Raw genomic sequence first — 16,430 nt, 5'->3', positions numbered from 1 at the left:
AAAAACTTGAATTTAAACGGCTAAATTAGTGCACATTCAAAATTATATTTTTAAATGGTTTAACTTTAAAGTGTAAAGCTCTTTTAAGAAAATGTTCGTTTATGAACTCGGCTAGGTTAATAAACGAGACGTTCATGAACACAAAATCCCTTAAACGAATCGAGCTTAAACAAAATTTTGATCTCGATTGAAAGTTCGGGCTCGGTCTCGAGCTCATGAACATAAACATGAACATAAACATGAACATTAACATTAACAGGATAGTACTCGGCTCGGCTCGGCTCCCTTACTCGTCTCAATTGGTTAAACATAAAAAACGGATCCGTATCAAACTATCAATATCCTTTGCGGCCGTCTATAGTCTTGTAAGTGTCGAAAAGCTCACCGGTTGGCGGTTGTTGACACGACCGTGGCGCTTACCAACCCCTTGGAACCGTAGTGGAAGACACCAAACCGAAGCTAACAACGGCTAATTCAATACCTCTCCTCTAAATATAAAAAACCTACCAAAATCACCAAAATTCCTGTCAATGAACTCTTCCATTCTTCAATCAAATTCGATCTATTCCATCAACATCTGAATTCTTTGTTGTAGCTAGAACAAAAAAATTTCATTGTGAAGAGATGTTCTGGAGGGAAAGAGAGAGAGAAACCAGGGATAATAATGGTGGACCGCCTATTGGCACGGTCCGTGTCCTAGTTGTTGGAGATTCTGGTAATATTTCTGAAATCAAGTAGTTAATTTGATGCTGAAATTTTCTGGGTATTGTTTATTTTGGCAGTTTGATTCATTGATGTTCATTTGTCTTTCTTTTATGGCGTTTCTGTTGATTTTTCCTGAGTGCACACATTGTTTATTATTGGAAAATATACTTGGAAAAACATAGGTCTGAAAGAAATTCTGATTAACTTCTAGTATTTTGTTAGTTGAATTATGTGTTTACCCCTTACTATTCCATTCAGTTTTGGGTGCAATAAGTAATAAAGGAGGAAAACTTATTTACATATAATTGCTGATGTAAATTGAACTAAATGATATGGTTACATACTTACATGTGGGGTTCACTTGGGCATCTCAGATCATTATTGTGTAATGAACTGTAACTGTATGAGGTGCTAAAACACTTGGTAGTATAGGATAGATGTGGCCCTTTCCCGGAGACCTGTGCTTTTGGTAAACAGTCGCAGGAGCGGCTGTTAATTTTTTGACCCTCCATATATTGTAAGTGCAAGGAAGGCAAACTTTTGTAGGGTACAAGCTAAACGTATGCTATTGACTTTAAAAACTGAGAAAGCCCGGAAATTACGGTTCATGTTTCTTGTAGTTGATAAGCTTATGCTTGAGATTTAGTTTAAGCGGTAAATCCACCATATTATTGCAAGTGTTTCTTTCTCCTCTTTGATAATGAAAAAAATGTTTTGAGTTACATAAGTTGCGGGATTTTCATTGTGTTTTATGGTTTGTTACGTGGATTATTTATCTGCTCAAATCAAATTGACAAATATAGATAAACACCTTTGAATGATTTGAGATAAAAGTTCAATATATTTCAAAGTTATATGACGGTTCCCCTCCACTTAGTCTTTTCTTCAGACGAGCTGCATTGTCTGTGAATTTTTTTATTTTTTTTAAAATTGGTTGACTTGGCAGGTGTAGGCAAGACATCACTTGTGCATCTCATTCTAAATGGTTCTGCATTAGCACGGCCTCCCCAAACAGTCGGTTGCGCAGTTTCAGTTAAGGTGCACTTCATGCTTTTTTCCTATGTTTAAGATGAAAAAGAGCAGTGATATTTTTTATTACTAGCTCTGCTTTAGAGTTTCATGAATCTCATCAGCTAATTTTTTCGATTTGTCGATTCAAACTTCAAAGTAGGTGATGCACCTTTTAGCGTAGTCTGTAACTCTTTTTACCACCTTCTTAAGAGACTATTCTTTCTTTTGGTGCAGCATGTTAACTACAGAAGTTCTGCAAGCTCATCAAATGGCTTGGAGGGGGATGTAAATAGGAATTTCTTTGTGGAGCTTTGGGATGTTTGTGGGCATGAACGCTACAAAGATTGCAGATCTCTTTTCTATTCACAAGTAAATGGTGAGCTGTTAATATTTTTTTTGTCATTTCAACAAGGATCATTGTGCTTTATGGGTCTAGAGGAAGTAACACAATTAAGGGCTTAAATTTGGTTGGAGTCAACAATAGAAGATTAAAAGCAACAATTTATTGATTACTTGTGGTTCATGATGCATCTAGATTAATAGGAAAGATCAATTTATAAAAGACACCTATGCTTTGATGTACTAAGAATTCAGAAAGTAATGAACCATTTTATGGTATGTTTAACTTGAGTTACTTTGATGTATCGAAAGTTTTAAGCCTTTTGAGAGAAAAAGCTCAAGCAATTCTAAATTCTAATAACACTGTATTAGAAATTTAGATTAAGCATTACAATTTCTTGTTTGCCATTTTTGTCTATTTAAGAAAGGGGAATATAGATGTGTAAGATACTAACATGGGTGAATATTTACAAAATTTGTGTCTGCAGGAATATCAATATTTATTTATTCCTGCTTAATTCTAGCGTAGAATGTTAAAATAGAGAGCTAGGCCTCTGGTAATCAACTTCATGGATATCTCTAGCTGTGATACCTAGACTTTTTTTCTTTGTTTTATTTTCCGTGGAGATACCTGGACCTTTTTTTTTCTTTTAATAATGTTCATGTATGATTGAATTTGCTGAACTATAAGTTATCTCATTATTCAAAGTTTGTAGATTCCATAAGTGGTTGCTTGATCTACCTTGAAAAATGTAACAAATGATTGAGGCAATTGAGGGGATTGATGAGTTTATGGTAGACCTTTTGAAGAAAATTGTGAGAAGCAGATCTCAATATGTACAGAAAGAAGGTCCTGGGTGTTACAAGAATTACTTTTGGACTTGGTTAATTACGGGATTTAAGGGGGACCAGATTGGTGTTTGTTTAGTATTTTTTATATCTGTAGAGTTCCATCGTAATGGAGTAATAGGAAAGATCACTTATGTTACCCTAGTACCCATGTACTGATAACTGATCTCTAGAGGTCAAGGCTTTTGCTTTACCAGCTTCATCTCTAATAGCTTGGTGGAACATCTATCTCAACTACGATGGATATAAAATATAATATTCAGCAGCGTAATCACGGATTTCTGGTTGGGTGAAGCTTCTTCTGTGTCCTGAGTTGTACTTCCCATAACTTGGCTGCTTTTACCTTATGCTTAACTGCAGCTGGTTCTACAAATGTAGCTGTGAATCCTTATTTATTTTTACAGATAAAAGATAGCAGGCGATTGTTCTGCCTTTATACAAATGGTTATATCCAAGTATCCAACTTTTTGTAACCCCCAACGTGTTAAATTGGAGGTTTGTTGGAACATTCCTTTTGATCCCTAATCTGATGGCTTAATTGTTCTCTTCCTTTCACCAAAGTTGGCAAACAACAATATTGCTTATTTCGTCCCAAACTAAGACATGACCCCCCATGTTTGTATTGGTTTCTCTGGTTAATATTTATCTGGTGTGTTTTAGAAGCTCAGACATGGGATGAAGAAAAACTAGAAGTGTGCTGGTTTCCACATAACTGTCACTTTCGTGGGTTCCTGAATGTTTTCTCTGACATATGGCTTTCTGTTAACTTCCTATTGGTAGTGTTAGAAATGTGGAATCTTGAAATTTGCTTCAAACACCGCATATACAGAGGAAAATTCTTTTAGTTACTTTATCTATTGTTGTGGAAGGAGAAGTAATGTAACTTATATTACAGGAAATTTTCAAATTTTACTAACTAGAGGGAAAGTGTACATGTTATTTTGATGGCTTATGCTTCCATGGAACTATTTTGCAGGTATTATTTTTGTTCATGATCTTTCACAAAAGAGGACAAAATCAAGCCTTCAGAAATGGGCTGCTGAGATTGCTGCAAATGCGACTTTTTCGGCACCTCTTGCATCTGGTGGGTCTTACGGGCCTCCTGTCCCCTATATTGTAATCAGCAACAAAGCAGATATCACAGCAAAGGAGAATGAAAGAGGCAGCAGTGGTAATCTTGTTGATGTTGCTAGGCAATGGGTTGAGAAGCAAGGTCTGCTATCATCTAGTGAGGACCTTCCCCTGACTGCAAGCTTTCCTGGAAATTCATCCCTTATTGCTGTAAGAAGTCGAACTTTTTGGCTAATATTGACTCGTACTAAATTTTCCTTTTTTATGTAATAAGCAGTTTCTGCTTTCATTCAACAAAGGGGGGAGGGGGTTCAGGGGAATAAGGGAGATGCTTATTTTCACGAAAGAATATATAATGCATATCTATTAAAAAGCTATACCTGGGAAACAAGGGAGATGCTTGCATCACCAAAGAGTATAAAATGAGAGTATATAATGACCATCTGCTTATCCAGTGAAAGCTATTAATGCGTACTCTCCCAATAAAATGAAACGAACCTGAAGAACTTGGTTGAACAACTGGACACCACACCTTTTAGTGACATGTCTTGATTACAATGAGCTTATATATGAGGAACTTGGTTAAACAACTGGCAGCACACCTTTTATTAATATGCGGGAACAGAACTATGCTAATGTTTTAATATCCTGTTAGAAAAATATTGTGATGGAAATCCTGTTCTTGGATAAAAGTATTAAAATTATACTCCCTCCATTTCTAAATGTTGTATCCATTTGGAATCTTGGGGGGTTTTTAAGAAAAATAGAATCTTGGTTTGTATGGGTATAAGTGTAATGATTGGGTGTAAGAGAAATGATTGTGTGTAAGTGATTGGAATAAAAGAAGGAGAGAGAAAACAATGGAGATATTTATTATTATTACTAAAACAAATCAGATTTACTCAAAGGATTTATATACCGGAAAATTCGAACTAAAATATGAACAAAAAATCGACCCAGAAATTTCGAACAAAAATAAACAAAAAAATCAAGAAATTTCGAACAAAAATCAACAACAAAAAAATATGAACAAAAAATCAACCCAGAAAATCAAGAAAAATCAACCCAGAAAATCAATTCGAACAAAAATCAAGAAAAATCAACCCAGAAAATCAAGAAAAATCAACCCAGAAAAATCAACATAACTCAACCCAGAAATTCGAACAAAAATATCAACAAAAAATCAAAAACTCAAGAACAAAAACCCAGAAAATTCGAAAACTCAAGAACAAAAACCCAGAAATAATTCGAACATAAATATCAACAAAAAATCAAAAACCCAGAAAATTCAAAAACTCAAGAACAAAAACCCAGAAAAAATCGAAAAAACAAGAACAAAAACCCAGAAAAATTCGAAAACTCAACCCAGAAAATTCAAAAAATCAACCCGGAAAATCAACAACAAAAACCCAATCAAAATCGAACAAAAAATCAACAATTCGATCCCAGAAATTCGAGAATTCGAACCCAAAAAACAAGAACGCGAACCCAGAAATTCAAACCCAGAAATTCAAACCCAAAAAACCCAAAACTCGAACCCAAATTCGAACCTAAAAAATCAACAAAATAAAATAAAAATCAATAATTTTACCATGAATCCAAGATTTTGAAGATTTAGAGGTCAAATTCGACCATGAAAACTCTAGATCTAGAATTTTTATGGTCGAATTTCACCATCTAAAGCTTTAATATAGAGTTTTTTTTTCCAGAGATGGTGGTGGAGGCACAAAGGCGGCGGAGGTGTGGTGGTGGTGGTTGCGGCGGAGAGGTTTCAGGAGGAGAGAGAGTGAAAAAAATGAGGGAGGAGATTGAGGTAGGAGAGAGAGTGAAAAAATTGAGGGAAGAGAATCAGAGATTGAGGGAGGAGAGAGAAAATGAAATCAGAAGAGGGAGGGGGGGAGAGAGGGACGTGAAATCATGAGGGAGAGAGAGAGTGAAAATATGAGGGAGGAGAGAGAGTGAAAGTGATGGTAAGGTAATATGAATTAAATAATTATTTTTGGGAAAATAAATTGATTAAATATTATTGGTGGGGAAAATTAGGTGGGAATATGGGTAGAATCTTTAGGTATTATGGTAATTAGATTGAAATGTAAGGGTATTTTAGGAAAAAATATATGTCCAAAAATAGAAAAGATTCTAAGTGGATACAACATTATGAAACGACTAAAAAGGAAACGGATACAACAAAAAGAAACGGAGGGAGTACTATGCAGTTCTTCAGAAAACAATAGGAAATGTGATAGAAAAAAATTATGCTAGTACAAATCCTGTTCACAGAACCTCTTAGCATAAGTTCAGGGACATCCTCGAGATGCTGCCTCCGAAGAACAATATTTTTATGAAGTGGGAATTACTCCGAGCCTCTCAAAATCATCAGTTATTGAAATATTTGAGTAAAATGATACAAGTGTTAATGCCAATGCCAATATTCTGTCAGAAAACTTGAAATGAATTTTGTTGGATAAAAAACAAATTCAGAAAAAAGAAAAAAAAACCAGATCTCCTTTCCCCTTCTTTACTTCACTACCACAATCCCTATTACCTTACCCGACCTCACCAAATTTGTGCAACCCACCATTGCCCTATCACCACCTACCACAATCCCTCTGCACAAGACTCACCCCACATCCATCCCCCATTAAACCACAAAGCTCACTTCTTCCTTGATTCCATCATCACCACCAGAATCTTGTAAAGTGTGGTGGAGAAACAAAGAGATATAACTCACTGAAAATGCCTGAATGAGATTCCATTCTAAAACAATGGACAATAGGAGTAGCTTATTTGGAGTTGGGAGTACCTAACAATGGCCCCCTCCAGTTTAAGTCTATAAACTACCTCCTTAGGTTATTATCTAGATCAAAGTACTCATGCTACCTCTCAAACTAGAAAAGCAAAACTGTTATAAAGTAACAATAATGATTTTTAGTTCTGAGCAGTTTTCTATTCTCTCTCTATTTATTTATCTATCTATGTGTCTGTGTGAATGTCTGGGGGCAAGGATATAACTACCAGGAATAAGATCATAGGTAAATGTCTACTATTACCTATGGGCTATGGGGCACAGGGTTCTCAAGTGATTGCTTCGTTCTTGTTTGCTTGAGAGGCTTATGAATTTCTCATTTTGTCTAACAAAGTCCTTGCATTTGACTTGCCATGTTAATCTTCATGTCAACTGTTTCTTTGAAGACAGTAATGTATTTCCGCCTTCTTTATTTGTTATTACTTCTCAACTGTGGAAATGTTTGTTAGAGAAAGCATTTCATCTTCACTTCTTCCAGATTTGACAAGACTGTGAAACTGCAAAAAACAATTCTATTATGACGGGATGATTCTTTTTACTGATGTATATATATATATATATATATATATATATATATATATATATTATCTTATCAAGCATAGTTAATGAATCTGATATTTGTTATATGTAAAAATGTAGGCTGCCAAGGAGGGGAGATTTGACAAGGAAGCTCTGATAAAGTTTTTTCATTTGGTATATACCTTGAACATTATATCAACTGTTTAGTCTGATCATGTGACCCCTGGGTTTCTTTTCCTCTATTTCTTTCGCAATTTCCACCTAACAATAAAATGTAATGTAAGTAATTGTGAAGGACTGAAGGCTAATGTTCTAATTTTTTTTTCTCTTCCAGTTGATCAGGAGGAGGTATTTTGCCGATGAATTACCTGCACCATCTCCCTGGGGTCTTACATCTCAAAGAGCTAGTCAACATTCAACTGAAATCTCGAGTGACGATGATCTTTTGCACCCATCTGCAAGGTGTGTTTCATGCTTTCTTTTTAATCACTGCACTTGTTGCTCATACCTTGACAGGGAAAACCCCGCCTGGAAAGAGATTGTTAAGTCATTTAAGTCCCAATGAGATGAGATTAAAATTCGCATAGGATATTGGAAAACACACTCCTGAATGGTATGTAGCTATTCGGTATTTGGATGCTAGTACTTGTAGGCAAAATCAGACAAATCAGTAAAGGGAGACTGATCAGTCAAAGGGAATGTTTGCTCTAGATCCTGAGTGCAGTTAAATTAATTTCCTCTGGATGATGTTGCTTCGTATACTTTCAACCCCAAAATTAAGAACTTTGTGCAAGTAGACCTTTGTCGTGAGCCTGTGGAAACTTGATGTTGCTGTTTGCTTAAGGCAGTTTCTGATGCGAATATATCAAGGTTACAGGACTTTTGTGTTGGTTGTTAATGTTTTTGTGATCAACTAGAATAGATCATGTGTCATTTTTTAAGAAAAAAAAAATAAGAAAATTGTTTTATTAAATCTTACGAAGGGGTATAGAAAGAGGACAAGGTGTCCTCACAAAGAGACCCTAATAACAGCTTCCTCAGCCTGTAAGGAAGCTAACAAAGTTACTTTATCCCATAGAAAATCACGCGTCTGTGTTAATTTCATGCAGTGTTTGGGCTTCCAGTAAAATACAGTGCACTAGGGCAGTGATCTTTTTTTCTCTCAAAGATATAGGATCATTATTCTATTCATTTTTCTCAGAGGCAGCTAGGGAGATTAACTAAAATCATGCAGTGTGCATGTAGTTGAGGTACAGTACTTTGATTTATGGTCAGACAAGGATAAATCATGGTAGACGGGTATGGTAAAGACTAAAGACTTAAACTGCTTTTACTAAATGTCTTTTGAAGGTTATTTCCTTTTAATATTTCTAAAATACTACGAAATTTCAAACTGATATCATTCTGTTGGATTGTTTTACCTAGAATTTAGATTTTAGACATGACTAAAGGGATATGGTAAAGTGGGAGAGTTTCTGCGGATAATACTAACATTTATTGACGTATGTCATAGTCCATATTGGGTTGTTGTTGCTTGGATTATGGCATGGTTACTACGGGGTGTACAATGGCTTTAGTTTGGAGATACCTTAATCAATGCAATAAGGGCCTTAAGCTTCCTGATGATTTACCCTCTGTAATCCTGACCCTTAGAGTTTTACGGGGCACTTTCCACCGTCGCTGTTCTATCCACACTTATGTATATACTCCTGTATATGATTGGATTATTAAAATATTTAACACACGTTCAATGCAATGTAGTTAAAATAGGTCTTGAGAAAAGAATGCACTAAAATTATAGACAAAACAAAGTTATTTGAATAAACTGTAAAAAAGTTTCAATTCCACGTCTACAACCTGCTGCTAAAGATGGCACTAGCCCAGACCAGCCCGAGGCACGGTACAACCCGACACAAAAAAAGCATGTCCGGGCACGGGCACGGAAAAACCCGGCTCAACACGAGTCACAAAGTCTTGGGCTGGGCCCGGGCCACATTTGTTGGCAAAAAGCACGACAAGGCACAACAAATTGAGTGGCCCGACCCAACACGAGGGCACGTGGGCTTGAGCCGTGCCTAGGAATCATTTTTTTATAATTTCCGGGTCGGCCCGACCAGTAACAAGTAGGCTTTATGTGGGCCCGGCCTGTTCATGCCCAAAGCACGGCCTGACCTACAACCCTCTTTACCCGCTGCAAATAAGGCGGCTGATGATCTTCCATCCCTAACTTGCTACCACTCATTTTTGCGTCTTACAAATTTCTGTCATTGTGCAATCACTCATTTCATTTTTGTAATCTTTTTGTGGTCAATGCCAAGAACTATTGGTTTGAGGCAATATCCGTTGCAGGGGCTAGGTTGAGGAGGGAAAGGAGGCCATGTAGGGGGAAGTGAATTAAGCTATGGGATAGAAGTGGAGGTTGCGAGGCAAAGGGGTGGGGTTGAGAAGAGGTAAGTTATTGAGTTTTGCCCTTTGAAATTTGAACATCGGAGTGAGGATAACAATTTTGTTTTCCATAGCGGATTGAGTCATATCCATAGAAGCTTAGGATGCAATAACATAGCAAAATACAACATTATTAACTACCGCAATGCGTTTAAGAAGGCATCTTTCTAGGACGGGGTCTGGGAGGTTAGATGTTTTGTAGCCTTACCCTGAAAATGAAATGTATGAATTGTTTTGATTTAGTCAATTGTAATTTGGAGATAATAAGAGTTTTCACATGGAATGGGACAGCCAATAACAAAATAAAAGGATCCATCGAATTAAGTACAAGATGGAGTGAGCCTTTTCTTTTTCCGCAACAGTCAACACTAGATTAAGAAAAGAAAATCTTCCTTGAGATATCCTAAGGTATGAAAGTTACATCTTTTAATATAGATGGCAACACTATATCTCTCCCAACTCGAGGAGTCCCGGTGTCCTCTCTTTGTCAATCTATCTTTCTTTCTCTCTTTTCTCATTGTTTTTCCCCTGTCTTTTTCCTGTCTTGATGGTTTCGTTATCTATTAACGAGTCGGTCAATGTTCTCATCAATGGAGGTCGAAAGGAAAATCTTTAGTACGTCTGCACAACTCAATTGTTAGCTAATATCTAAGAGTAAAGGTCATGGGAAACACTCGATCGTTGATGGTGTCATTGACCATAGTGCAGTAGGCAAATGTTTGGTTCCTCTTTACTTATGTAGTTGTGACAACTATTGAGAAGAGGTTTGGTAGAGTTTCTTAGTGGTAAAGAGAAAATTGAAATTTAGTGGAAGATTGGTAGAGTTATTGTCGCACCTTGAGTAAGAATTGGTGAGAAGGCGAGTTAGGATCAGTTGGCTTTTAGGAAGTAGGAACCCTTCTTCTACTAATTCTGGTTATTCTATTGGAAAAGGAATGCAGATGATTCCTCTTTGGTGGTGGATATACAAACGAAATCCAGGTAGGCATATTTGATAAAAATGGTTGGTGGTCGGACTCTTGTGTTCTTGTACAGTTGACCCAATTTTACTGGAGAACTGTAGTTTTGCTGCAAACAAGTCAGGTGAAAAATCAAGCTTTGGCGTGAGAGTGTTGTATAAGTTTTAGAAAGAAAATGATTTACGAACAAAAAGGTACGTTTAAGCCTTTGAAGAAAGGGGGAGATTTGCAATGGAATTAAAACTCCGCCGTTATGGCTGCACAGCTGTAGATCTATGGTTGAAAAAGGCTTTGCCTTGATTAGCATAGTGTTGCTACATTGGGGTATGAGTCTGGACTCTGAAGTACATTACATCACTAGTTTTGTGACAACGTTATTGTCATGTATTTACTCCGAAGATGTGTTGATTGCTTTAACGGTAAGGATCCTGCATATAATTACTGATCAGCTTGTCAGTTTTCACTTTTCAGTAATGCGACTATGGTGATTGTAGTTCCTTAATTAAAATAGTCAAAAGATAGTTGATTTATTAAAGAATTCCTGAATAGCTTTCTGAAATACTATTCAATATTTAAAGGTGTGGGTAGACACTGTTCTTTTGACCTCTTCAATGGACTTCTGGTTGGAAATTTGCCTGCAACTTTATATCCTGACATCAGAATGAGATACATTTCCCAGGCCAGTAATTTAGAAGTTACATTTTATAGGAATTATGTCTTTTTTCTTATTTAGTCAGCCTTGATTTCTACTGTGAAGCAATATTTAACGGGGTTTTTTTTTCTGTTAAATTTAATGAGGTCTTACAAGTTCGGGGTTACCTCAACAATGGGTACAAACATGGGTTTATTTCAGAAAAGCACAATGTTATATTGTACAAAATTCCATTTTATAAATTTATCTGTTTAAGATTTTTGGTTGTGGCTTGATACTTAATTATATACGTTGTCTTCATCATCCCATAGTTTCTGGCATGGGGGCAGCTACGAAAGAAAGCTAATGTACTCTTCTTATGTTTAGTCATTGATTTTATAAACATATAAGTACAATAAGAGATATCCTGTGGTATGTGCATGATATTTGATTTTATTTGAACATTGTACTTTTTGATATTGTCATACCCTGTGGACATTGAATTATTTACACACCCTCCATCAGTGGCATTGGCGCATTGGCATTACCTCTGATTTGTGATGTAATTTGCAGGTTGAGCAGCAATCTGTACAACCACAACGTCCATCCTCCTCTTCCAGCTCAACATAATCTCCCTCCTCCTCCTACTCTGTACCCTCAACAACCTGTATCCAATTCCGAGAACTATAGTTTCCCAAGAATTTATCAGAATATTTCGTCAGAGTTCAATTACTCCAAGTCTAAGCGGGCAGATATTGATGTCTAACTAATAGGGAAGCTAACAGCCTGCAAAGCTTGGACATTTTCCAGGTCCCTTTCTAATGGTTTGCTTAAAATCTCCCTGTTGGTGGTTGGTTCTCATGATTGTTCAAGTACAACAACACTGGTAATTTTTTTCTGATAAAATAGCTGCTGGATGATTTGTAAGGCGTAGAGAAGAAGATTGATTCGTTGTTTGTGTGTAAATGCGTGTTTGTGTATGTTCTTCCCCCCACAATGATGTACATATATGTCACTTTAATGAAAATGAAGGTTATTAATTTATGATTGGCTTTATGTTTATTTGATACGGAGTCCTATTGTTTTTGGAAAGTGATAGTATTACAGTTGTATCGGATAATACAAAGGGGAGTTGTAGACGCCTATATTTGGCCTCTGGTTAGAAACGATAAGTTCAATGATGAAATAAAATATCCATTTGACAAATGTATTCCTAATCAAGAAACGAACGTTCTAAGACTGACTGACTCATTTACCCAAACTCATGTTTCAATTTATAGTAACTGCTATTTATGGTAGTTACCGTCCTGAGTATCTACTAAAAATAGTAAACCGTCCAAGATAGATTTACAGCAGGGAATTTTAGTTGCACTCCAACTAAATCCCTAAAAGAGATTGAAAAGCTTTAAAGAATTTTAATTGCATTCCAATTAAATTCCTATGATTAAAAAGAGTTTTTGTGGGAAATATCTCGTAAATAAGAATTATAAGCATAAAAGAGTTATAATTCGGTAACAAAACCAAATTAAACTGATCAAAGTGGATAAAACGCGTGGAAAACAGATCGTGCGCAAGAAGTTTCTTGCACACAGGGCGAGCGCAACTCATCATGTGCGCCCAAATTCACGCGCAAACAATATCTCACGTACCCGCTTGAAGTCCAAATCCAAAACAAACTCTGAAGCACATCTGGCGCACAGACTTGTGCACGAGAAATATTTCACGGACCCATACTGTGCGCAAGAATTTTCTTGCGCACAGGAGTTTTTCAGTTGTTCTCCAACTCTGATTATTTCTATCTTCCACGACGCTATTTTCCTATAAATAGGGCCTTAATCAGCCGAGTAAAGGGCACCAAACCAAAATCTCATACTATCCGCAAATTATAAGCCTAAGCCTAAGTTCTCTATACGCCTTTATTATCGTCACGTACACTCCGTATATTTCGTACGTAGTTCCGCCGTATTAACTCTTCTTAAGCGAAACTCTGCCCGTCTGAGCACTTAAACTAAGCCTGGATCCTGCCCAAGAGTCTAATCAAGTCAAGGAAAGTAAGTTGCATAAAAGGAAAGCGAGTAAAGTCAAGTTGTTAGTTTCTGAGAACCGAAATATATCTAAAACTATATTATAAAGTGTCATAATATGTTTATTGCTTTAATTACGACTATATGTCAAACTTAATCAGATTATTTATCACGCCTAATAAGATATTCTTTGGCCAATCCAGATTATTTCTAGGGACCTTAAATCAATTTAAATCATCCTCTTGCCGTTTGTTAGTTAATATTTGTGCATTAAAAGAAATACAGATTAGTAATGTAGTATAACGCATGTCCCGTCTTCGTTACATTGAACTAGTAAGGACCGCTTCGTGGGTTAATACTTGGCACTCACCGTATTTGTAAATGTCCCCCGAACCCTCAATCACTACTCCGTTGGATGTATGTTGAGCGATCTCCATACCAGGGATCACAAGGGAACCTACGGCCGTTGTGGTCAAATACGTTAACTTGGGCTATCAAGATTTTACTTCCTCATCACAATAACAGGGTTTTGTCAGTTTTCCTCATTGTCGTTGAAAACTGAATGGCGACTCCTAAGACTAGTGAAAAGAGGCTAACGTCCACATTTAATCCCGTTTTACTTAATATTGCTTGCCACACATTCGCAAGGGAAGAGAACGAAAAAGGCCCTAAACCCGTCTTTTTTCGACCCCTCCAATATACTCCACTGTGGAGTATATTGAAATAATCACGCAAGTAGTAAGTGGACCTAGCTCGAGGGAAAAATCTATCGCTAAGCCGCTTTTATTTCCTTATTAAATTGGGACGGCCTGAAATATTCAATGTAATCGTTTGATCGGATAGAACCGCACGTAATTCTGGCTTCCTTGGCATTTTCATCTCGGAAGTTGGGAATAAGGACACCTATTAACCCGGGGGGTGCACGCGCGTCGGATGTTGTCCACTCGACCCATTCGCATTGTAGAACATCCACCCAAATCAAATCGCTTATCTCATAGGCCCACTCTCGGTACGCGCCACTCTAGCGTTTACCGGATAGGCCTTGATAAAATTCGTTCATGAACCCGACTACTTCGAGAGGGGCATGCCGGGGAATTGGTGATAGGTTTGGTACCTTTTCGACACTCAAGCCTATTATACCATAAAGACTTTCATAAACCAAGTGTGGATATTTATGCTTAAAAACATGCTAACTGTTTGTTTCATGTAGAAAATTATGTGCTATGTGTGAAAAAATAAACCAGACCCAAAGTTTAAAGTCAACGATATTAAAAAATAATAATAATAAAAATGCTTAAAATATTAAAAATAAAGGAATAAATAGTTAGTTGCGAATCGATTAAAAATAAAACTGCGTATCTTGTGTACCAGGACCTTGCGCAAGAATTTTTCAACGCAGGCCTGGTAGGCGCGAATGATTTTCAGGGCGTAAGCTGCAGCGCAAGAAATCTTTCTCGCAAGGGACACAGGCTTTTGATGCAAGGAATAAAAGTGAAACCAGCAACTGGGCGTGAGAAATCACCCACGCCAGCAGGTCAGCGCAACTCACTTCTTGCGCCCAGCTCTGTTCGTGAAACTTCCCTAACGCACAGCTCTGTGCGCGAGAAGTTATTGACGCGCACTTTAGCTTTGCCTGAATTAATTCTGTTTGTTTTCGAAGTAAAAAAAAACATATTCGAGAAACTAATTCAAACGACCAAAAAAACGCATCCGCACTTAAAACGATAGGTTGGTCTAGTTAAAAATGCCCACCTTAAAAGTGCAAATTCAAAATTGCGCGAAGGCATTTTTATGGAATTACGCTAACCTAACGAGTCATGAAACTAATCCAAATAGCATTTACGAATTATCCCAAAGGCTAATACGCACGAACTATGCTTTCGTGTCGGGACGCTGAATGTTTGAGTGCACACACGCTCAAACAAAGGGCCTCATTCAGTAAAAAAAAAAAAACTACAGAAAGTTCGAATGACTAGGAAAGAGCCTGTGGGCGCAAGAATATGATCACGCCCATAGGGCCACGCAACGAAATTCTCGAGCACAACCCCGTGCGCAAGAAAACTGTCACACCCCAAAGCTCTTTCGTGTACTTGACTTCTTAAAACGCATCGATAATTCAAATCGTTTCGTAAGTTGTTGTTAGCTTCTTGATGGAACTAATATACGGCCTAATACCGTCATGCTAATAAAATAATTTTAACGTTCACAAAAACAAAAGTTTTCGTAAAACCATTTTCAAAAGAAAAGAAATCCGAGTCTAGACTAAGTGATAGAGGTATTTTCCGTCGTTGAATGAAACACACCTTATCAAACAAAATTTATATATTCACCTACCTAACCGACTATATGAGCTATAGTGGTAAGATTGGGATCGTCCCAAGGAAACGAAGTGAAGTGAGTTTGCTAGCCAAGCTAGTTTAGGACGAAGATTGGATTTGATTATCAACTACACAACTAAGCTATCAACGAATTATGCAATAAAGGAAAGCGTTAGCGAATTGGGGATAGACCTAGGTTAATTAGGGGAAGGACGAAGACTAACTAACATATATTGATGCAATGACTTGACGAATAGGGGAAAAGCAACGAATGACGCGCTCGCCACCTGTCGGATAGAACGCGCTTAGCTCTCTAATCTAGGAAAAGCTCTCGCATAATCCTAAGACTAAACAACTAGCAATTGAAACCAACTCTTCACATGCAACATAGAGATTCACAATGTCTTTCCAAATCAAAATGAAACACTCCAATCTAACTTAGTTGAACTAGCATTTGCAACTACTAATTCACTAATCATGGAATTCCTAGCATCAAATCAGAATTTAATCACATCAATAATCATGATTCATCCTACAATTTCCCCCAATTTAATCCCTAGTTTTCTCCCCTATCCCTAACTAGATACTACTCACTACTCATAGTTTTAACTAAGGAAATTATATATTGAAAGCAAGTAGACATTGAAATTGAAGATTGAATTAAGAGAATCAAAATCTAAGAATTCAATTGAGAATCAACAAAAGAAAATAAGAATCAACCAACAATATCATCAAAGCAATTGAAAAATCAAG

General features: G+C 36.9%; 1 protein-coding gene across 2 annotated transcripts; it reads left to right on the top strand.

The window, feature by feature from the left end:
• The first annotated feature begins 327 nt into the window (after positions 1–327).
• LOC110788076 (small GTPase LIP1) lies at positions 328–12,379 on the top strand. 2 transcript variants are annotated; one of them, XR_008923107.1, is made up of 8 exons: positions 328–715; positions 1,652–1,743; positions 1,951–2,092; positions 3,881–4,185; positions 7,421–7,474; positions 7,635–7,762; positions 9,619–9,750; positions 11,909–12,048. XR_008923107.1 is itself a non-coding variant. In XM_021992718.2 (7 exons), exons 1-7 carry the CDS (start codon positions 625–627, stop codon positions 12,099–12,101), a joined length of 1,005 nt encoding a protein of 334 aa, XP_021848410.1. In that variant the 5' UTR covers positions 329–624; the 3' UTR covers positions 12,102–12,379. The 2 variants fall into 2 exon arrangements, 1 of the variants encoding a protein (XP_021848410.1); XM_021992718.2 differs by lacking the exon at positions 9,619–9,750 and having other exon boundaries at positions 329–715; positions 11,909–12,379.
• The last annotated feature ends 4,051 nt before the right edge of the window (positions 12,380–16,430 follow it).

The sequence above is a fragment of the Spinacia oleracea genome, chromosome 6 (genome assembly GCF_020520425.1).
Source record: "Spinacia oleracea cultivar Varoflay chromosome 6, BTI_SOV_V1, whole genome shotgun sequence".
NCBI lineage: Eukaryota > Viridiplantae > Streptophyta > Magnoliopsida > Caryophyllales > Amaranthaceae > Spinacia > Spinacia oleracea.
This window is presented reverse-complemented; position numbering and strand designations above follow the sequence as displayed.

Excerpts from the sequence above, each read along its gene's own strand:
- LOC110788076 (XM_021992718.2), top strand. The coding sequence starts at position 625 with ATGTTCTGGAGGGAAAGAGAGAGAGAAACCAGGGATAATAATGGTGGA. Across the intron at positions 716-1,651 it reads CCTAGTTGTTGGAGATTCTG|GTGTAGGCAAGACATCACTT; the intron begins GTAATATTTCTG and ends TTGACTTGGCAG. Across the intron at positions 4,186-7,420 it reads GAAATTCATCCCTTATTGCT|GCTGCCAAGGAGGGGAGATT; the intron begins GTAAGAAGTCGA and ends GTAAAAATGTAG.